At 41.0% G+C, this 23,240-nt stretch overlaps 1 protein-coding gene across 7 annotated transcripts in view; it reads left to right on the top strand.

Moving 5' to 3' along the window:
• The first annotated feature begins 276 nt into the window (after positions 1-276).
• Positions 277-23,240, top strand: part of Kdr (kinase insert domain receptor) — a 43,723-nt gene continuing 20,759 nt past the window's right edge. For all 7 annotated transcript variants that reach the window (XM_005320014.5, XM_078021301.1, XM_013356239.4 and 4 more), the window contains exons 1-15: positions 277-661; positions 4,305-4,398; positions 6,514-6,710; positions 9,665-9,795; positions 10,055-10,223; positions 10,796-10,935; positions 11,540-11,717; positions 13,102-13,216; positions 13,307-13,470; positions 15,432-15,588; positions 16,497-16,620; positions 17,097-17,205; positions 18,064-18,399; positions 20,738-20,884; positions 21,215-21,346. In XM_005320014.5, coding sequence (XP_005320071.2) covers positions 574-661; positions 4,305-4,398; positions 6,514-6,710; positions 9,665-9,795; positions 10,055-10,223; positions 10,796-10,935; positions 11,540-11,717; positions 13,102-13,216; positions 13,307-13,470; positions 15,432-15,588; positions 16,497-16,620; positions 17,097-17,205; positions 18,064-18,399; positions 20,738-20,884; positions 21,215-21,346 — 2,281 coding nt within the window. In that variant the 5' untranslated portion in view covers positions 277-573. The remainder of the gene's footprint in view (positions 662-4,304; positions 4,399-6,513; positions 6,711-9,664; positions 9,796-10,054; positions 10,224-10,795; positions 10,936-11,539; positions 11,718-13,101; positions 13,217-13,306; positions 13,471-15,431; positions 15,589-16,496; positions 16,621-17,096; positions 17,206-18,063; positions 18,400-20,737; positions 20,885-21,214; positions 21,347-23,240) is intronic.

The following is a 23,240-nucleotide window of genomic DNA, read 5'->3' as shown; positions in this document are numbered from 1 at the left end:
TGGGTCAGCAACCGACTGAATTTGGGGGGGGGGAGGGGGGCTTAGAGCCCGTTATCGGCTACAATTTATTTCCACTAGAAACGAAGTTTTAGCACTGGGACTTTCTGCCCCGAGGCGATTCGTGGCACAGTCCAGGACAGGTGCTGTAATACCGGATGTAGTGCGCGCTGCGAGCTGGGGATCGAGGCCAGATACCCAGTGCTCTGCTGGGCTGGTCGCAGGGGAGCTCCGCCTCGCCCCGCCCACAAGGCCCTGCCCCCGGGATCTAGAGTTTCAGCCCGCGCTCGCACCGGGCACTGAGTCCCGGGACTCCGGGAGAGCAGGCTTGAACACTGCGTTTCTTCTGCCCGAGCAGGACATTACTTGCGCACTACAGAGAGTCCAGATTCCCTCCCACAGCCAGCATAACTCCTCCTGCCCGCACCCGCAGAAGCCCCTGCAGCTGCGGCCGGAGTCAGGGCGTCCTTGCCCTGAGTACCCCGGGGTCCTGCGCTGGGGAGCGCATTCCACCTCTGCGTCCTCTTTGCACCACAGGCGCGGTCAGAAAGAGCCTGCGCTTGAGTTCTGGGCACTATGCCCCGCTCCAGGTGCAGGATGGAGAGCAAGGCGCTGCTGGCCATCGCTCTGTGGCTCTGCGTGGAGACCCGAGCCACCACTGTGGGTAAGGAGCCCACTCAGTAGGAGAAGGCGGAGAGGTCGGGTGCGGGCGGTGAGATGGGCATGTGAGATCTAACTTGGAATCATACAGCCAGAGAAATTGGAAGGTCTTGACACTTTGGATTCTTTCACTTATCTATAAGGGAAACTGAGGCTCAGAGACTGCCCCAAGGTTACTCCGTTTCCTGAGCTCTAGTCCAGTTCCCTTTTCAGGACTGTGGTATCTTATGGGGCCTCGCCAAGAGCGTGTCCAGCGGAGCCGAAACACCCTCGGGCTCTGGGGAGGCTAGAGTGGGAAGGTGCCTTGGTCTGGCGGGCAGGAGGTGCTCCCGCAGGCAAGAACAGGAGGTGAAACCTTCTTTGCTGGTTTGTACACAACATCCTGAAGGGAGCGCAAATCTGGCTATCAGGATCTCACAGTGCTCTCTGCTAGGTCCCAAAGGGAGCCAGGGCCCTCAGGCTGCTGCTCCCTTTTAGCTGGAATACACATGCGCACCTATCCTACAAGGTGGGGTCCAAACGGAGGGAGACTTTTTTGCTTCTTTGGTGCAGGATGACGCTTTTCTAACAGAGAGAGGAGGGAGGACATTAGGACTTGTCCGCAGGTCCGTGACAGATTCCCTAAGGTCTCAAAGTGACTATCAACCTTTTGTGCCAAACAATTTAACACCATTGGTCTTTTGGTTAAGAGAATCATCAGAGGTTCAGGTCTGTGAACTTCTGCAGAACTTAGTACCTAGTTCTAGGACTGCTTTCCTTGTCAGGCAAAATTTCCCTCTCCTTTAGAAGAGGAACACACAATGTCTTGGTGTTGTAGCTCTCCCTTCCTCCTCCTACTTTTTCTCTCTCTCTCCCCCACCCCATTCTCTCCTCCTCCCCACCCCGCTCATTTCTATAGCTACAGTTTTCCAATTTCCAGATTTCCACCCTTTGGAGGGTGAGAAAGGGAAGAGGGTGAGAGAAGGGGGGGGAGTAAAAAAATTCCTTATATCAAAAGAAAAGAATCCTATGTCTTAAAAGACACTGGTACTCGCCTACAGTACCAAGATCATCTGTCTACACTTATTGAATTTTCCTAATAATGACTTGGTTCATTGGGGCTAGCTCCACCATGGACACCCATTTGTCCCTGACAAGACCTCAATGCCTTGCTGTCCCTCTTTCTTGGAAGAGAATGAAGGTTCAGAACATGTATTCCAAAAAGAAGTGAGCCACTTTAAAGCCTGGGGTGTTTCCTAGTGCAGCAGTAGTAACTGTGATCTGGTTGCCCTGAATAGAATGGTGAGGTTGCCCTTTTGGAGTGTGCAACTTGCTTAATTGGATTGGGCTATAATTGGTGCCATCGAATTCTAGAGACAGAGCCACTGTTGTTTTTCCTGCCCGTCTTTGAGCTGGAAGGGTAAGAGTGCACAAATTAATTAATATTGGTTATGGGATTTGAACATAAAAGGGCTTTTTATTGAGTAGTAGCATATGTACCTCTTACAGTCATTTTATTTAGAACTTTCTGAAGAGTAAGAATCAAATTTGCCAATGAAAACAAATGAAGTTTTAATAGAACAACAAAAAAAGTCTTGGTCTACAGAGATAAATCTGAAGTTATTATTGATAGCGTTGTTGAATAGATTTTTGTTGTAGATATGGCTTTAGAAGAGTATGGTGTTGTCTTGGCTTCCTATGAATGAAGAACATGCCTTTTAAAAAAATTACATGGCTAATGTGTCTGGAGTATGAAATGATCTGTGGCAATAATTTATCATAGAACTTAAAGAGTATCTTAGGGGCTGGGGAGTGTAGTGCAATTGTAGAATATTTGCTTAGCATGCATGAGGCCCTGGATCTGGTCTCCAAGACTACCAAAGAACCAAAAACAACAACAACAACAACAAAAACCCAGAAGATTAAAACAAAAACAAGTCTTTTACTTTACTTTGGTGGAGAAGTGGACATAACTTATTGAGCAGCCAGTCATTTTACTATCACTTTTTTTCTTACATGAATGTGTTTAATTAATGGTTTCTTTCTCATTTGGATCCTTGTGTGAATTGTATTAAGTGAGTGTGTCAAGGGGAACTCCATTATTGGAAGACTTTTCTTTTGCTTTTAAACACTTTGCTTTATGTTTTGCTTATGTTGGAGACATTTATTTCCTTCATGGTGAAGAATGCTAATTAAGTAAAACAGACTGTTCATGACTAGGTACCTAGCTATCCAAGAGTGGCCCATAGACCTTCTACATTAGGGTCAGCTGAAATGCTTTTTAAATGCAAATTTTGTAGGTCGAGGAATATCATGGACAGCACAACAAGTCAACACTGATGTCAATTAATTTCTGAGGTTTATTGATCTAACTTAATTTCCAGTATTTTTTCAAAACTGTAATATTGTTGAATAAATTTACAGTGATGTCAGCCACCTATTTTGCACATTTGTGTGGGTGTGAGAAACTATGCCATCAGTTGTTCATTTTTCCTCCAGTTGTTCACATTGGGAGCCAAAGATTCAATGCACTAGACATTTCCAATGGATATTTACTTACACTCTCTTTACTCGTACTGTCTCACACTTATTTATATTTGCTCATCCTCATTTATTTTCCCATCAGTCAATGCCAGAGTAGGCTTAGGGAGTCATTTGTTCTTAATTGGCGTGAGTTAGAAAGTGGGGTGGGGTAGGGGGTGGTGGTGCTTGCCCAGTATCAGTTACTTTTTTAAGCTGATACCTTAAAGATATTGATGTCCATTAAGAGCCTAGCAGAATGGACAATTCTTATTTCTCTGATGCTTTTCAGCACCTGCTGGCTCCTCTCTGAGTTGACAGAGAATTCAACTCAGTTATGTTGGTATGAAGTGACCCATGTGAAGGTTTTTTGCTTCCTCCTCAGCCTTTAGGTAAAGACAGGTTTCTTGGGCTTCAAACTTGATGTCAGGATAAGCTTAGACCTTTGATTAATAAGTTGAGATTTCCCACTTAGAGTTCATTAGTATTCCACTATTTTTAGTCCTGCTCTTAAAGGAAAACTCTATTAATATGCATGTGTGTGTGAAATTGGGAGATGTTTTCTCTTACTCAATTCCTCTGCTTCCATTTTAATGTGTGATCTTCATGAGCCATTATCTCAACCTTTGAGGTTCAGTTGCCAGCACTAGAAAATGGACAGAGGACAATGTGATGGGGTCATAGACACTCTCACCCCTTCAGGGTATGTAGATAAGCTATGTAGAAATCCCTCCAAGTGATTTTCATTAATCAGCGATTTAGTCAAATGTGTACATCCTATGTTTTATAAGAAATGTCAGCGGGTCCTTTCCCAAGGGACTGAGATCATCCAATGAAGGTTCATTTGGTTTCAATGTCCCATATCCTTTTGTAAGACCTTGAAGTTGGCAATGCAAGAAAACAGGAACTCCACCCTAGCTCCATGAATTGCAGAACTGTTGTGTTGGTTTATGACCATCTGCCCATTCTTCCTGTTATGACACAGCTTGTGAACTTTTACTGAGAATGGTGAAAAGCAAATCCCAGTTTCATACAATGAATTGCTGAAGAGGCCTTTTAAAGTGTAGAGTATGCATTGTTTATGGAAGGTGTTTCCTATTGGGTCTAACTCAATGGCACCTACATTCATTTATTTAATTTGTTTCTAGGTTTGCCTAGTGTTTCCCTTGATCCACCCAGGCTCAGCATACAAAAAGACATACTTACAATTTTGGCTAACACAACTCTTCAAATCACTTGCAGGTAAGGATTCATTTTAGATTCAGATTTCCTATGTTGAAGAACTCATTGTTTATCAAGGGAAAAACAATTTCCATTACAGTACATTTATAACAGCATTGTAGTAATTGTTCATCAGTTGTGAGGTTTCTAAGCAGTGATGTAATCATGTAAACCACAATGAAGGTCTTTTCTCAGAAATTGTGTACAATTTTGCTGGTAATTTTTCTACTACTTTTCAGTATGCATGTATCCCTCTCTCTCTCTCTCTCTCTCTCACACACACACACACACACACACACACACACACACACACATCAAAAACCTGTACAGCATCTGGCATATAGCAGACCCTCAATGAGTATTGAATAAATAAATGAAGTTTGAGAACATAACTTTATAGAATAGAGCTGAAGAAGTAAGAGCCATCATTTATTTTCCTCAGTATGGCTTTTAGACATCTTTTTAGTTCTTCATAGGGACTTTATTTCATGAAAAAATTCTGACAGTAGTAGCAGTTTAACATTAAGCCAGTGATATTACTGAGTATGTGTCCTGTACAGGTCACGGACTTCATGCTCTGGCTTGCTTTTCTGGAATGTCTCTCCTCCCACTGGCTAGCAAGAAGTCATGCTATTGATTTTTGATAACAGGGAAAACAGATCTCTTGGATAAGAAGAGAGCTTTAAACTTTGCTTTCTAACCAGAAAGCAAAAAATAAATAAATAAATAAATAAATAGAATAATAAATAAATAAATGAAAGCTAGAAGACCTTGTATTGAATGTAGTGATCATTCACAAAAGACCCAGAAGCTTCTCAAGACTAGTATGCTTTTGGCAGAGACCGTGATAGATTGAGGCAAGCTTGCCCTCTGAGAAGAGTGCTGAGGTCCACAAAGAATCTTGGGCAGCTGATTGCCATTGCTTCATACTCGCAGAATACCAACTGGTCAACAGAATAACACAGATCTCTTTTAGATTGCAGAGTGGAAAGGGTATCCCCTTATTCAATGGATGGTCCCTGATGCCCACTCCTTGGGAAAAAAAAAAAAACAAAACATAGTAGCAGGTGCCGTTTCTTTAGCTTCGCTAATTTAAGACATTCCCAGAAGCAAAGGTTATTTAAAATCCACCAAGATTCCACACTCCCTTTTTTAAACTCTGCATAAAAATCCCTTAGAGTCTGAAAAAGTCGTGGAGCATGTTAAAAGTAACTTCCCTGATAGAGCTATGACTTCATGGAGATTTTGAGTTCTTTGAATAAGGTTGTGTTCTTCTTGATGTTAACTATTTTCTGTGGGGTCTTGCAGAGAAATGCTATAATAAAATTAATCTATGCTTTAATGCAGTTTTTACTAGGTCCTTACTAAGGTCCTTATGAGCCCTTAGTTCCACCTCCTTCCTTCCTAACCTCATCTCTTACTCCCTGTTTTGCCCACTCTTAACTGGTTACTCTTTGCCAGTAAAGGTGACTCTACTCTTCCCTCTGCCTGAAATATTCTTCCTCTCAATTTTTGTATGACCAGTTTCATCAAGCTTCTTCTTTCCAGGACTCTTTTCTCTCTCTCTCTCTCTCTCTCTCTCTCTCTCTCTCTCTCTCTCTCTCTCTCTCTCTCTCTCTTCTATCTTCTATATTTTTTGGCATAGTACTAATCCTTATTTTACACAAGAAGCTTTACTTATATTTTAAAATTGACTATCTCCCATTAGACTAAGATTCTATAAGAACATGGATTTTTCTTTTCCATGTTGCTGGGGATTAGACCCAGAGGCCATGGACTATAAGCAGGGGCTTTACCACCAAGCTCCCCCAAACTCTGAAGGCACTGATTTTTGCCTGACTTATTGGCTGCTATATCCCCTGTCCTTAACAATGATTTGCACATCATAGATGTTCAATAAATATGTGTTGAAGGAATGAATGTGTGAATTAGTACAAAACTTAGGACTCTTGACAGTTGATTCCTGAAGCTGAGTCTATGGCCTCTTGTCATTTGTCACTCCAACTTGTCATTGGTAGGAGGCTCTGAATCTGTCTGTGAGGAGTTGATGTGAGTTTGAGGAACCTTTTGTTTTCTTAGAAGCAGCCTCCTGGTGTGACATTTCCCATCAATACCTTCCTGGAATTAATTTTTCAGGGGACAGAGGGACTTGGACTGGCTTTGGCCCAATAGTCAGAGTGGCTCGGAGGAAAGGGTGGAGGTGACGGAGTGCAGCGATGACGTCTTCTGTAAGACACTCAAAATTCCAAAAGTGATCGGAAATGATACTGGGGCCTACAAGTGCTTCTACCAGGACACTGACGTGGCCTCTGTCATCTATGTCTATGTTCAAGGTGAGTGGTGGAACAGAATTCATTTCCCACGTTCATTTTCCAGTTATAAAACACAATAGGCACAAAGAAGAATCCAGTCCGACAAAAGGCTTGCTCCAAAGGCTGATTGCCAAGCGGAATCTACAAAATTCTTCTCTCCTGGGGCTTCCTTTGAGAAATGACTCACTGGTTGGGTCTGGAGCTTGGGCCACGTTTCGTTGCTTTTGCCCAATTAGTTCAGCTCTGATCTCTCTTCCTATGGTAAATCTGTGCTCCCCATTGTCTGTGGAGGCTCATAAAAAGCCTTCTGGTGTTTGAGGGGAAAAAGCTGAAATCTTTGAAATCAAGAAAGATTGGAGAGTGAATTATAGCAAGGTTTCTGTGGTGAGATAGGTTATCTACAGCAGTGTAGGAGATCGTCACAAGAATGTATGGGAAAACAACCAAGGGCTCTGGAGTATTTTTGTACATAGGAGCTTTATTTTTTTCTGACTTACACTTTATAAAAAAATAAGTCACACAGTTATGTGTAAACAGACTCTACCTCAAACAGCCCTGGGAGAACAGCATTTCTTTCTTTTTTTTTTTTTTGCTTGTGTGATTTGACAGAGTTTGTACTTTGGGACTGACACCAGGGACTCACCTTAGCATTCCTTATAATGTAAAATCCACCGTTGCATGGAGTTAGTATTTGAACACAAATTATGCTTTCTTTTATATTGTGAAAATCTGATACAATCTTAATTTTCTTGCATCCTAACTAATGAGATACCTATAATACTGTGTCATTTTGAAGAATGTAAGGGTTGCATCATATTTTGTTTGGCTATGCAAAGTATTTATCTCGGTAGTGAAGGATGGATTTTAAAAGACATTTTATTTATTTGTGTACATGCAACTTTACATCCCAGGGGATTTGAGGCAGATGAACATGACTTTAAACTTTTTCCCAGAAGTGACTTTTACAGGACAGGAATTTCTCAGCTTTGGGAAACACCCTTGCATATCTTCACTTACATCTCCGAGGTGCAGTGTGATCAGTGCTATGGAAGAGCGGAGGCCACATCAGAACAACCTAGGTCACTCCTGCATTGCACAATGTTTGAGAATGATTTTTGCTCAGGGTAAACACAGTCCAAGATAGTGCCTTCCTCCTCCCCTCTGCAGGATTTGAAAGAGGCAGGGCTCAGATCTGGGAGCATTTCTGGCTCCTTTTGATCTGGCAGTCTTGGGAGATGAGGCTCTCTCAGAAGATTGTAAGGATTTCCTGCTTTTGGCCTGTCTGGAAATACTACAAGATGAGCCTCTCCCATTATATCTCGTTATTTCCTTCTCCCCAAGTCAGGAAACCTGGAGACATGTGAAGATGCATTTCATGAGTTACAGTAAATATTTTGTTTTGAAAGGATGGGTGGTTGTTTGGGTTTCTTTTGTTTACTTCCTATTTTTCGATTACTGAAAATAGAATTGGTTTACTGAATAGCTTTAGTTTTACGTCAAAGTATTAATTTAGCTTCCAAAAGTTTCTTCTATCAGCAAGTTATGTAATATTTCTCAACATGTGGATGAAGCGTAGATGATATTGAACAGCACAGATCCCCACTCTATTTGTACGTTACTTGCCTTTGGGTATACCGGTACATTTTGCTTCCTGTCTAAATTTAAATGTTCCAAGTTGAGCTATCCAAGATTTTGGTCATGAAGCTTAACAATGGGAAAGAATACATTGACTTTAGTATTCCCTAGGGACAGGTCTTTTATGTGCCCCGTGGTTCCCACCTTACTTCCTTAGTCTTTGACCCCATTCCCTCCAGCAATGGATGGAGCCAGGAAGTAGGCCCTGGCCTCCTAAGATAATGGCTGTGGCATGTGGTGGGCTAGATTGGCTGCTTTTCTGTGCTTTCCAGCTGGGAAGGAAATCAAACTTCTGCTGTTACAGAGAATAAGCTGCTTTTCTCCCCTTTGGTTCAATTAACACTTTCTTCACCTCTGAAAATGCTCAGCCAGATATGTTGGGCATAACAAGATGAAATGTTATCTTTGAGCTTTCAAGCATCCTCTATCTCTCTAGGGAATGGAGTAGGTGGTCTGTAGAGCATTAACATCAAATGAATAATGTCTGAGAGACATTAAAATCTTTTTGTTTTTTTTTTCCTCAGTCTTTGACATTGTGGCTTTTCAACTGTTTGTTATTGGAGATATCAATATCTTGCTGAATCTCAAACCAAATGCAGTAACTATTCAGCATTATTTTATAGAGACTCTTACCTCTAATCTTCACAGTCTTTCAATGTCCTATAAAGTATTTCCTTGAATAAAAATCCCTAGTTACTTTCCTGTTAACTTAAAGATTTTAAGTGGTTTTCATGGCATTTACATTATTTGCCTAAAGACAGAAAGTGAATTTTTCTTGATATCGGTAGGTAAAGTGTGTAGATTTAACTTTAAAATTTAAACGAAATATGCTTATTCATTTCGAAAAAAAAAGGTCAAATGTCAAAATAGAGAACCTTTAAAATATACTCTATTTGTTGATGTCCCTTGTGAAAAGAGTCAGTCTCATTGTCAGAACTTTCAAATTTTTCACACATGCACTCTTTTTTTAAATTTTTTTTTATATTTATTTATTTTAGTTTTCGGCAGACACAACATCTTTGTTGGTATGTGGTGCTGAGGATCGAACCGGGCCACACGCATGCCAGGCGAGCGCGCTACTGCTTGAGCCACATCCCCAGCCCCCACACATGCACTCTTGTACACAAACATGCACACACACACACACACACACACACACACACACACACACACCTCCTGGAGTATATCTTTGGAGCCAGATATCTCCCAGCAGATTAACCTGTGGACAGCATTACCAGTGTGAAGTGTCATTCTTATTTGGTTGGAATTTATGAATCTGAAAAGTTTATGAACTTTTCTTCTAGGAACTCACTGATGGAATTACTTTTTTTTTTCCCTAGATTACAGATCACCATTTATTGCTTCTGTTAGTGACCAGCATGGAGTTGTGTACATTACTGAAAACAAAAACAAAACTGTGGTGATTCCCTGTCGGGGGTCCATTTCAAATCTCAACGTGTCTCTTTGTGCAGTAAGTTATGTCTTTTCCAATCATCTCTTAGGTTTTCATGATTTCAGACTAATATTAAGATGGGTAACCCATTTCCAATATCCTACCCACAAAGAATTTTAAACAGTTTAAAGAATTTAGGAAGAGCCAAAATGACAATGAATAAAAAAATCAATTTGCATTTTAAAAAGTAAGATGAATTTAGTGATCACTGTCCACGGCTTTCACTTTTGGATTGTATTGGATTAAATATTTAATATATATATTTTTTATTACCCAGAGGTATCCAGAAAAGAGGTTTGTTCCTGATGGCAACAGAATTTCCTGGGACAGCACGAAAGGCTTCACTATTCCCAGTTACATGATCAGCTATGCTGGCATGGTGTTCTGTGAAGCAAAAATTAATGACGAGACTTACCAGTCTATTATGTACATAGTTGTGGTTGTAGGTAAGAGGACATTTCCTTCCCATATTATTAATGTCGGACAATAAAGGGTGGTTTTTGCAAGAAGGTTCTGGAGATTAAGGTTTTACAGGGTGAAGGACAAGGGATATTAGGAAATATATTAACTCAGGAAATGGTGCTGGGTGATTCACTACAACTACCCTTTCCTATCCTATATACCCATGTGCAATTGAGTTTTTCTCCTTTTTTTTTATCAACACCAAGAATGAAAAATTATGTTATTTCAGAGCATATTTTATGAGAAAATTCAATATTCGTGGCATTGTTTGGCATCACTTCTTTTAATTGTGCCTGTTTTATGGAAAGTTCAACAGTTTACTAAAGCTGACCCCATTGGCCTAGACTTTTCTATCCACTGGGTTATAACATCTTTGAGATCCTTCAAGGTAGCACTTTGTAAAATCTCCATAATCCAAGAGCTACCAAGTATTTATTAGTGAGGCCCGTAGGGGGAAATGATATCACACATTTTGTATCACTTTCAAATAAATTTGGGCCAACTTAGAGGTTTCTTTTCCCTCTCACTTTCTGTGTTTTTAATTTGCTTGCTCTAGGGTACAAGATTTATGATGTGGTTCTGAGCCCCCCTCATGAAGTGGAGCTATCTGTTGGAGAGAAGCTTGTCTTAAATTGTACAGCAAGAACTGAGCTAAATGTGGGGCTTGATTTCAACTGGGAATACCCTTCTTTGAAGGTAACACTAACAATTCAAAGCCAGACCTCTAAATACTTTGATAATAAGCCCTGACAAGTTCTCCTTAAGAGATAGGACCCTTCTGGCCAGATGCAAGAGAGCCTTAACACCCACACCCACCCACACACACACACATACACACACACACACACACACACACAGAGTCTATCTCTCTTTTACACACACACACACACACACACACACACTTTAAGTGCATTGCAGAACACAGCAAACCACAGAAAAGATGCAGTACTAAGAATTCTGTTCTACTCTGCTGTCATCAGACTGAATATTCATTTTCACTAGGTGATTGCATGAGTCTCCCTTTAAGGCCACTTCTCCTTAAACAGTGGTCACATTCGCCTGTGTTTTTTGCAGTTCACATGCACCTCCTTTTCACCAGGTGGGTTTTTACATCCTAATTCCATTGCTTCCATTTATGTCTCCTGAATCCCAATGAATTTGCTGTCTACAAGATATTAAAAGCCCCTGTTAGTAACATTAAATAGTTCAGCTTGATTTCCTGGGTCTCTAGAAGCTGTTGGTTAATGTTATGCTGGGCTTTGGAAGTTTAGGAAACTCTTTTTTTTTTTTTTTTTTTTAGCATCAGCATAAGAAACTTATAAACCGGGACCTTAAAACCCAGTCTATGCCTGTGATGAAGAAATTTTTGAGCACTTTGACCATAGATGCTGTCACCCGGAGTGACCATGGGTTGTATACCTGTGCAGCGTCCAGTGGGCTGATGACCAAGAAGAATAGCACTTTTGTAAGAGTCCACGGTAAGTTGTGATCTCCTTGGGAATTAAGCTATACCTAGAAAAGTGAGGTAACTGAAATGTATTTAGGTCACCTAAGGATTTCTGTTTTGTTCTTTCAGAAAACACTTTTGAGCTCTTGCCAGGGAGGTTCTGTGACCTAAAGGTCAAGAGCATAGTTTTGGGAGTAAGGGTCTTGGCTTCAAATCCCAATTTTAAAATATGATGAACTAATATTGTAAGTGCTCTCTAAGCATTGCTTGTTACAGTTAATTGTAATTACAATTATTACTATGTAAGCACAGCATTAGTATCTAAGGTAGTTTTTAAAATTTTCACTTTGCTATAAAGCTGAGAGGCCTGCTCGAGTAAGAATGAGCTTTGCAAACTGGGGCAACTCAGATTCAATGATTGATTTACTGTGGGGCTCTGGGCAGAGATACCACGTGGCTCTGCTTTTCCTTTCAAATCACCTTGATTTTTCACTTATTCTTTTTCATTCATGTAAATTTCTCAGTTTAAATAATTCACACGACTCTCTATTTACAAGCTTTGGAAAGGATTTCAGATTTTATATATGAAAATGCATCAGAAAGAGAGACAGGCTCTGGCTTCTGTTTTTATAGGATTACTCTGTAACTTATAAGGAATACCAAGCAAGTAAGTAAGGGCAAAAGAAGGGAGTCCAGGCAGGGCTCATTGCAATAATGAGTTGAGAAAGGGTGGATGACTTGGACATGGGTAGCGGAGGCGAGGGCAGGGAGAAGTTATCCGATTCTGCCTGTGTTTGAAGGTCGAGTCAACAGGACCTGCTGATGGATTCTCTGGCTGGGGAAAAAGAGTGGAAGGTGACTTGAGCTTTAGCTTGTGCAGCTGAGGAGAAGGTGAAGTCATCCCTGAGACAGGGAAGATTGAGGAGGGAGTTTGGGGAAACAGGTTGGGTGTGATCATTCAGAGATGCCAGTTAACCATCCAACTGGAGATATTTATTATGTAAACCTAGAACCCAAGAGAAGTCCAGACAGGAGAGAGAAATTTAGGATTATGCAACTGGTACTTTGAACCTCTAGATAAAGGAGTAGGTCTGAGGACGGAGTCCTGGGGCACATCGACACAGAGAGAGCCTGTGGAGGTTGTCCTGGAGCAGAGGACCAGAAGCACCCACAGGGGCCTGGGCTTGGAGAAGCCACACAGAGAAGTGACCATTTTGTGATATTGGGAGTGCACTGGAGGGGAAGGAAAGTGAATGTAGAGGCTGGAGGAAAACTGGTATGTGCAGAGAGACTCTGAACTGCAGCACTTGGACCCCAAAGGTCTTCCACTTTTCACCTGAAATGAAAAACTAAACCAAATGCTCATTTATAGTAACTTGACATTTATGACAACAATTGTTTTCATTTTCTTCTAGCAAAACCCTTTGTTGCTTTTGATAGTGGCACAGAATCTTTGGTGGAAGCCACAGTGGGAGACCGTGTCAGAATCCCTGTGAAGTACTTCGGTTACCCAACCCCTGAAATCAAATGGTAACTATCGGAAGTAAGGACAAAGCGTATTTCACATGAGCGCACACCCTCTGAGTGCACTAATTTCTGGAATTTCTTCCCCTCCCACAGGTATAAAAATGGAAGACTCCTTGAATCCAATCACACAATCAAAGTGGGGCATGTCCTGACCATTATGGAAGTGAGTGAAAAAGACACAGGGAATTACACTATCATCCTTACCAATCCCATTTCAAAGGAGAAGCAGAGCCACGTGGTGTCTCTGGTGGTGAATGGTGAGTCCATTCGGTTTTCCCCTCTGCCCAAGATTTATCAGAGGATGGCTGTGTCTTTCTAAACTGCCAACCCACTGCTCCTTGCTCACTCCTCATGACTGGGCCACTGCATCAAACTGAGGGAGGTGGAGCTGAGACGTAGGCCAGGGTGCTCTGGCCATGCTTCCTTAAGAAGCCACGGACGCGAGCTATTTAGTGGTTAAATTCAAGGTTAAAGTAAATGATGCAATTGGTGGTCCAATGCTGTGATGTAAGAATGCCCACAGGGTCAGTTTGCTCCTGTCTTAGGGAATCGAGCATGTGGTCTGTAGATGGGGAAGACTCTTGAGTTTGGTGTCATGCATCTTTGAAGCATGGGAAGATCCCACTCAGAAGGCTTTTGCTGGGTCACACTGATGGCTTACCTGGAGTCCAGGATCTGCCTCTGAGTCTGTAAAGGAAAGATAGTAAACATTTGATTTAAGGAGGGTTTAAATGTTTTTCTTTTCCTGACACTGAAAGATATTAATTATTTGGAGATGGGGAGAAAGGTACTGCCGTAGTCAAGTGACTATGGGGTGGGGTATGAAGGTGATGTGAAAGAGTTTCCTTATTTCAGGACTTCTCAGGACCTTTATCTGGCTAATGACATTGCCATTCTCCAGGAGGAAAGACAATATTCAAGATGTAATAAATATATCTGAACAGAGCACTTTTTCTCCCTGAGTAAATCCGTTAATGTTATACTCCAAACAGAGAGAAATGCTTCTCCCTTGTAATTCTTTGTGTTCCTTCCCTACTGACATGCCACATGAAAACTTTAAGATATTCTCATGACGTTAAGGCACTTCCCCGCATGTCTTGATACTCCTCTGTATGTCTGCTGAACTTGGCTTTCTTTCTTTGTTCAGGGAGTATTTCACAGATAATAGGTTCTAGAAAGTTGCTTAGCATCCCTCTGGGTATGGGAGACTGGGGAAGGGAGAGAAACTGGAAAGCTGATAAGAAGGACAGGAGAAGGAAATGATCAAAAAATTAACAGCAAATAACCTCATATTATCAATTCATGAAGTCACTAGACACTTGATCGACCCCAGCATTTACCCTGCTATATGAAATAAAGGCAAAAAAGAAGCCAGGTTTTGAAAGTAGAGAGGAAGGAGTGAATCTTTATAGCATGCATCCCTGTGGCCATCAGCCTTGGTTTCCATTCCCTCTCTTTGGGACAGGATTTAGGTGGACTGTGATAATAAGGTCATAGTTTTACATTCATAATTTGAGAACTAAAAAAGAATGAAAAAAAAGAAGGGAAGGAGGAAGGAAAAAGTAAAGGAAGGAAGGAAGGAGGGAGGGAGGAGAGGGAGAGAGGGAGAGCAGGATGCAATCTAAGGATTTACAACTTCCTTTCTAATGTGGTGGTTTATCAGTGTTTGGTTTCAGAAGTGAGAGTGTCTGGCTGGGTTTGTGCTGGGTTTGGCCGCCTATTTGAATGGGTGACCTTGGGCAAGTCCTTGAACTTTTCCATTTTGTTTTCCTCAGATATAAAGTGGGGGACAGTAACAGTGGTTGTGAGGATTAAGTGGATCAAACAGTGTAATGCACACGCAACAATGCTTGGAACATAACCAACCTATTTACTATGTTTTTCTAACTATTTTCTTTCTGTAGCCTTGCTCTGATCTTGTGAGATTGGGAAGACAGGGAGAACTACCTCTGAAATGCAGATGAGACAAACCAAGACATAGGGGTGTGAATCTTGCCTAAAGCAGAGTCTTAGTTTTCATTACTACTGGTTTATTGTCATTAGTATGAGTACCACCAGAACTCAAAACTTCTGTTTTCAAATTTAGATGTTCTTTTGAAAAGAAAGTGGAGGCAAAATCCAATGCTTTAAAAAAGCTAGCTTCAATATTGAGCTGAAATTCTTTACTTTTATTCCCCAGAGGTGATTGACAGTTAAAAATTGTTTTTCCTATCTCCAGTCCCACCCCAAATTGGTGAGAAATCCCTGATCTCTCCCGTGGATTCCTACCAGTACGGCACCACGCAAACCCTGACGTGTACCGTCTATGCTGTTCCTCCCCCTCGTCACATCTACTGGTATTGGCAGCTGGAGAGAGAATGCTCCTACAAGCCCAGGTGAGTAGGGCCACGTGCTCTATTTCCTGCCAGTTTGCCTTTCTTATAGCCAAGCTATGCCATGACTCCATTCTGCATGGAGGAAACTGTCCCTACGCAGGCTCCTCTAATGGAACTCGGAATCTCCTTTCATCCTTTTTGTCTTAAGTTTTAGCAGATATTTTGGCTTAAGGCATCCCAACATGTGATGAGCTTGTTCTCTTTTCTTGGTCCTGATATGCACTTCTCCAAAACCAGTTATTTGCTCCAGTTTGCTAATTGCCAATCTTTGGCTTTTCTTCTTCTGCCAGTCCATGGGAGACCACCACTGCACTCCCTCTTATCAGAGAGAAGGTCCATCTCTCAGAGGAAGTGCTGATGGATGGGAGGCAGCGATAAACCTAGCTCTGCCCTCAGAGCCTCAGGTCCAGCTTATCAAATCCCAACACAAATCCAGACATCCTTAAAAAAAAAAAAAACCAACAACAACCAACCCCCCCCCCCAAGAAGTCCACTTCCTGTTGTTGTTTTTGAAATGGCCACTACTAGTTTCTTCCTCAGCTGCTGGCCATTTCCTACACAAAGGCCATGGTCCCAGCAAGAAATGACTTTAAGAAGCCCGATGGCTTCTAAGTTTCCTTACCTTCCTTTGAACTAAATTAGCCTGAATTGTCTTGTCGATCCAATTTATGAATGGAGGTTTGTTCCCAGAATAGCTCTTCCCTCCTGTATCCTGAATGAATCTACCTAAGACCTTTTCCTTCAATGCCGAGGCCTATTTTTAATTGGCGCCAAGTCTTGTAAAGTGGTAGGCTGCATGGAAAGTTATTTCGAAGAACACAGTCACCAAAGTCTGACCCTTTTCCTTACTATTTATTCAAATAAGGTGGTTAAATCATAATGTATCTGTTATTATTTTTTTTTTGTAGCCAGTCTGCCTTAATGACAAACCAATATACTTGTAAAGAATGGAGAAATGTGGAAGACTTCCAGGGTGGAAATAGAATTGAAGTCAACAAAAAACAATATGCCCTCATCGAAGGAAAAAACAAAGTGAGTTCTTTAACTTGAAAATCTCCTTATCTCTCTTTATTGGAAGGATGGTATGATAATATGTGAGGCATATTGGAGATTAATAATCCAATAGGTAGATGTTTCAAAATACCATTGACTTTTGGTGCTGCCATTAGCTAACTAATAACTTACCAGAAAAAAAAATGAAATATGAATGCTATTTAATTTATGCATCTATTGTGAAGTGATTTCAATTTTATAGATATGAGAATGAGAAAATGTGTAGGTTATATTAAAACACATCATTAACCTAATGATTTTCAAACACCTTTGTGTAAAATGTGAGTTACACATCTGCATAATTATAATTGCTTCCATTTGAAGGTGGTCAGTGTGGTAGTGTGAATGGAGTGGGCAGGTCGTAGCAATTATGCGGACTGCCGAACTTTAGTCTGAATACATGTGCACAAACACAGCCTGCATTGTTTATGGCCTGGGAATTGTTTTCTCCGCAGACTGTAAGTACTCTTGTCATCCAAGCTGCGAATGTGTCAGCTCTGTACAAATGTGAAGCCGTCAACAAAGCTGGCAGAGGAGAGAGGATTATCTCCTTCCACGTGACCAGTGAGTACTCCTCTCTGGAGGGTGGGTTGGATCACTCACCACTCACAAGTGGCTATTAAGTTTGAAAATTCTCTTGTCCTTGCCATTCATGTGAGAGGTGTGTGGGGGAGGGGAGAAGGCTTGGTGGGATCTAGAATTGGTGCTTTTGTTCACAAAGGAAAACTCAGGTTTTGTGAAGTCAGGGCTATGTGAAGTCAGTTCGTACACCTTCACTGGAGAGAAGAATTTCATGGATGCTTCAGACCACAAGCTGTGTGCCATATGTAGGTCACCTCTCATGCTCATCAGAGTCTGACATAATGCATGGTTTACTAAGGCTCAATAAATATTGGTGGGTTTGCTGTGAACAATTGCTGGGGTTGGGGTTTCTGAAAGTTGTAGGAATGACATGGGAACAGTACTGTCCAATGCTTCTGATTTTTGCCTGTGTCTCCTATGTTTAGGAATAAACCTTAGCTGACTGTACTGAATAAAATATTTTGGTCTGGGCTAATTAGTTGTGATAAATGTAGCTTTATTGTCATTGAGTGTTGTGTGTTAATAAGCAAATGACTTTTAGAATTCTATGATATATGATTGGATAGTCTGCTTTGGGTTTTTCTTTTTTAATCTTAAAAGCTGTATTTAGAGCTCAAAGTGGAAATGTGATATATATCTGGGGAATTAATTTGCATTTCCAGATAATAAATTTTGGCACCTGAGTTGTCCAGTTTGGCTGTCTCTCTATAGTAAATCTTCTGAGACTGCTAGAACTTAACTTCACTTGGCACTTTATCATGGTTTGAAGGCAGCAAGAAGAGGGTAGAATACTGTACCAAGTGAAGCCACCATCCTCTAACTATGGGCTTTATATTTCAGAGGGACTTGAAATTACTTCACAACCTGCCAGCCAGCCCACCGAGCAGGAAAGCATGTCTCTGTGGTGCACTGCAGACAGAACCACATTTGAGAACCTCACGTGGTACAAGCTCCGCCCACAGGCTATCCCCACAGGAGAGCTGCTCACACCTATTTGCAAGAACTTGGATGCTCTTTGGAGACTGAATGCCACCGTGTTCTCTAATAGCACAAATGATATTTTGACCTTGGAGTTCCAGAATGTGTCCTTGCAGGACCAAGGAGACTATGTCTGCTCTGCTCAAGACAGGAAGACCAAGAAGAGACAATGTGTGGTCAGGCAACTCACAGTCCTAGGTAAGAGGCAGCTCTGGATCATTGTTCCAAGTCAGCAGGAGTGCCATAAAAATAGTGCTTTCAGGTGCTGTGTGAAGATTATTGTCCCTAGAAGCTTGTGAAGTAGACTGGTACACACCGAGTCACTGAAAGACCTCAAGGCAGAACAAAGCTAGTAATGAGAAAGGGATATATTAAAAAGAGAAGATAACATAGCTCTTTGTAGCCTTATGATGGGGGAAGTCACTAGGGTCTACGAGGGATTCGCTTGAACCAGGGAACTCTCTGCCTTATTCTTGGGCATTCACTTATTTGAATCAACACATTTGTTGATTCAACACTGTGAGCCAAGAAAATGCTAGAAGTTGGTTCTGATGGCCAAGATGGACAGGATGAGAATGTGAGCAACCATGGACAGTCATAGCACAGTGAGCTCTCTCCATGTCCAAGAAGATAGGGATTGGTCCCTGTTTTGCATCCTGTTGGAGGTCTAGTCATAGAATACAGTGGCATATACTAGCTGCTCACTGAGATACCTGCTCTGTGGACACTGATGATGGTTTGAGTTTAGACCTAGAAGAGTCCATGGAAGGGGCTTTCTGTTCACTGTCAGTACCTCTGAGGCATCTCATATGGTCCTTGAGGACAGCTCAAGGTCAATAAGATGATACTTTTGGTGACCAGAAAGCTTTGTAAATTTCTAGCTGGAGCTGCTCTGTACAGCTTATTTAACCTTGTGCTTTACCTGAAAGTTGGGCAGCCATAGCTCTGTCGCTGGGGAAATCAGGTGAATTTGGAGAGTTTCTCTGTGCCATTTCTTTCTATTTTCTCCTCCTTTTAGTGCCCCTTTCCAGTGCCTAGAATGAATGTGTTCTCTCTCTCTTACTGTTAGGAAAGGGAACTGCACAGGTAAACTTAACTATATGAAAGTTTTAAAGGAATCGTATCTTGCTCGGGATTTGGTGTATATATATATATTTATATTTTAGGAGGCATCTTCAGATAGATAGTCATATATGATTTTCTGGTTTAAAAACTCAGGTGATAGAAGAAAAGATATTTAGGGGTCAGATCATCCCCCTAGCCCTTGAAATCATACTACACACATGACCACGCATTTTCTGTTGACATTGGTGGCTGGACTGGTTTCAAGTTAATGAAAGAAATCAGAAAGAGATGTGAGGGAGGTTCCTGGCATTGCCCAGGATATATGAGCTCATAGTTAGTGGGTTTGCTTCTCTAAGGATGTCCAAGTCACTGTCCTGAAATCTATTCTTAGAAATAGATTGGACATTTGCTCCCATGTATTGCACTGAGTTAATGTCATTTTCTTAAGTATTGGAGTGGATTCTTTCAGCATGATTCCTTTTGATGTTCATTTGTTTTGGACAAGACAGTCCCATAGCACATGGACAATTTAAAGGGAAAGGGTTAATCTAATTTTTTACACTAGAAAAAATTTTCTATCCTAGAAGAATAGTCAATCAAAGAGTAAACAAATTCAAATTAAACACCAGAAATAAATCAAAATGACAGGGAATGAAAATCCTTTCTCAATAAATAACATTGAATGTGAATGGCTTATACTCATCAATGAAAAGACATAGACTAGCAGATTGGATTAAAAAACAAGATACCGAACAATATGCTTTTGTTATATATTTAAATAAAAACAATCATGTGCTTTAAATCCCTGTCTTTCCTCAGGATATTGTTCTTTCAGTTTGTGTTTTAATGGAAATAGCATTTGACTTTTAGGTTTACTAGGTTTTGCTATTAGTTCATCTATTTACTTAGTTATAAAGACTAGAACAAGTTGTTTGAACCACTGAACTGTAGTTATTTCAGGCTACTGTACCTGACATACTCAATCATAAAATGGATAGTATAAATAAATACAGTTTAGTTTATTCTATAGTTATAAACTACATATAGTTTATATATAGTTAGAAATAGTATAAGCAAATTATGTAAAAATTATCGGACATATATTGAGCATTCGTTGTGGAATTACACTGAAATCTGGTAACTTCCAAGAGAAAACAATGGTGGCCTTCTAGGGTATCATCGGCTAGAACTTTTTGTGAGAGGGCAGTTTCTCATGGGGGAATCTAAAAAGGTGCGCCCGTGTGATCTCCAGAAAGAATTGCTAAGGCGAACATTCAAAGAAATGCAGTGATCTATCTGAACTGAACTGATTTTATTTGGCTTTACTCAGTGAACAGGAAGGCTGTCATCAACTTCTGTGTATTTTCAGCTTTAGTAAATCAACAGGTTGCTCTTTAGCCATTCATTAATACTCAAACTATTCCAAAAAGTTATGACTACAGGTTCTCTGGTTTTATTTTTATGTGGACAGAGCGCATGGCACCCATGATCGTAGGAAACCTAGAGAATCAGACGACCAGTATCGGTGAAACCATCGAAGTGGCCTGCACAGCGTCTGGGAACCCCCCTCCACAGATAATGTGGTTTAAAGACAACGAGACCCTCGTAGAAGACTCAGGTGAACAGAACCTGTGTATCTCTTTGGTTACAGAATTTTCCAGGAATGTTGCTTAACACCCATATTATTTCTTGATTTAAGTTAGACAGAAAAGCAGTGTTAGTGTCCCTGGTCTGGCTCACTTCATAGACATGGAAACAGAGCCCTGGGAGCCTTGCCAAATTCTCCTGGAAGCCTCATGGGAGATGAGCTGGCACTGGATCCTGTGGGACTCTTCAGAGTTAGAGAATAGCCCAAGATGAGGGAAGCATGTGTATTTACAAAAATTTTTCCTGAGCAACTCCATAGATCACATCATCAGAAATAAGACCTCTTTCCATCCTCTCTTAGGCATTGTGTTGAAGGACGGGAACCGGAACCTAACTATCCGCAGAGTGAGGAAGGAGGACGAAGGCCTCTACACCTGCCAGGCCTGCAATGTCCTTGGGTGTGCCAAAGGGGAGATGTTTTTCATAATAGAAGGTCAGTGTGAAGTCATGGGCTCATCACCTGGTTTTTAAAGATTTGCTTGTGTGTATGTTACTCTCATAAACTCTGGGTGGGATTACTAGTGGTTGATTGTCAGGGTTCTTTGTACAAGCTGAATGTCTCATATTCAAAATGCTTGGAACTAGAAGTGTTTCATATTTTGGATTTTTCAGATTCTGGAATATTTGCATATATATGTGTGTATGTATATATGTGTATGTGTGTATATATATATATAGTATGTGTATACACACATATAAATATATATAAAATAGATAATCTTGGATTTAGACTCAAATCTAAACTCAAAATTTATTTCTATTTCATGTCAATCTCATATACATAAGTTGAAGGCAATCTTATACAATCTATATTTAGTGTGCCTGTGTCTTGAATAAGACCCATCAGATGAGGCTGAGTGTGGAATTTTCCTCTCTTGGTATCAGGTCAATGTTCAAAAAGTTTCATATTTTGGACTTTTGGGTTAACGATGTTCAACCTGTGCTTTGTAAATTTGCTTCAATAAGCATATATTCTTTTAACAGAAAAAAATAATGTTTCTTTGAATTCTGCTTGTATCATATTTCTTATCCCTGCAGTTCCTCTTGTGGAAAAAGTCTTAGCCAGGCAGGGTTAATTCATGGAAATGATACTTCTGCATTTATATGGAAAAATGTTAGAAATTGCTGTCTAATCCTGAAGATCATTGCTGTCCACTAAGTTGCAAGGGTGCAGAGTTTTCGTTGGTCTAAGGATAATCAAGATGCACTTGCAAACAATAGACCTTTGCTTTTCTGAAATGGAAAATGTTGGGTTCTTAAGTAAATATGGATGGAAACCTGGGAGTGAGGTGAAATCCGGCATTTTCTCAGTTAGGAAAAGTAATTTGTGACAGAATACTTTTTCGTAAGCAGTGTATTCTTGTGTCTTTTTTTGGAACCCACCAGGGGAACACAAAACCGTATTGTGTACCAGATGAAGTAATGGTACTCGAGTGGAGGACAGCAGGATGGTGACAGGAGAGGGACTAAGGGGTTTCTATGAACTCATCCTAACTTGTCTCTTGGTCCCTTTAACCTGTCAGACCCAAGCACTACATCTAGACATGTGGACATATTTTCAAATCTGTAGGTTTATTACTGTCTCATAAACTGCAGTTGCAAGTAAAGATCTCAGAGGATGTGGTGGTTTTGTTGCTCTCAAAGGAATTCAAGTTCTAGGGTGAATCCTAGGGTGGCTTTGCTGTGCTCTGCCTCTCTCTATCAGCTATCTGCAGCTGGTTGCAGATACCTACGAGGGAACATTGGCACAGAGATCACAGGAGCTTCTTACCTGCAGAGAATGCCAAGAAAAGGAGAGGTAGATGTTCAGTACTCCTGCTAGGTTCCCAGATGTTAACAGAAATACTGATGGAGCACATCTACGGGCAGCCAGAATCTTTGAAGTCTCTGCTTTCTCCATACAGATGGATCTTAAATCTTTGTATGTGAATGTGGAACCACTTCCTTAGGACCACTGGAGAAGCAAAGCCTACTTCCAGACACTTGGGACTCGTGTCCCTTTAACTCTTATTTTGCCAACTAATAATTACTTGTGGACCTTTCCCACAGCTTGCAGCCTAATTTGAGCCACACCACTCTTGGATGGGAGACCCCAAGTGATAATTGCTTCCTTATCATTTCTTCACTAATCACTCGTAGTCAAGGGCCTCCTTCTGCATTTCATTTCTCCCAATTGGAACTACACCCTGGAGCCCGGAGCATCGGCAGCTTTCCTGTCCACTTTGAGCTTTTCCTTTTCTTTTTCCTTTCACAAGTCGTTTTAAACTCCTCTTCCTAGGTGGCACACAATGTGCTCATCTCAGGGCTCTCTTTTCCTCGCTCAAGGT

Source organism: Ictidomys tridecemlineatus, chromosome 9, assembly GCF_052094955.1.
Source record: "Ictidomys tridecemlineatus isolate mIctTri1 chromosome 9, mIctTri1.hap1, whole genome shotgun sequence".
In the NCBI taxonomy this organism is placed as follows: Eukaryota; Metazoa; Chordata; class Mammalia; order Rodentia; family Sciuridae; genus Ictidomys; species Ictidomys tridecemlineatus.
The sequence above is the reverse complement of the archived record's forward strand: the minus strand, read 5'-3'. Positions and strand labels throughout refer to the sequence as shown.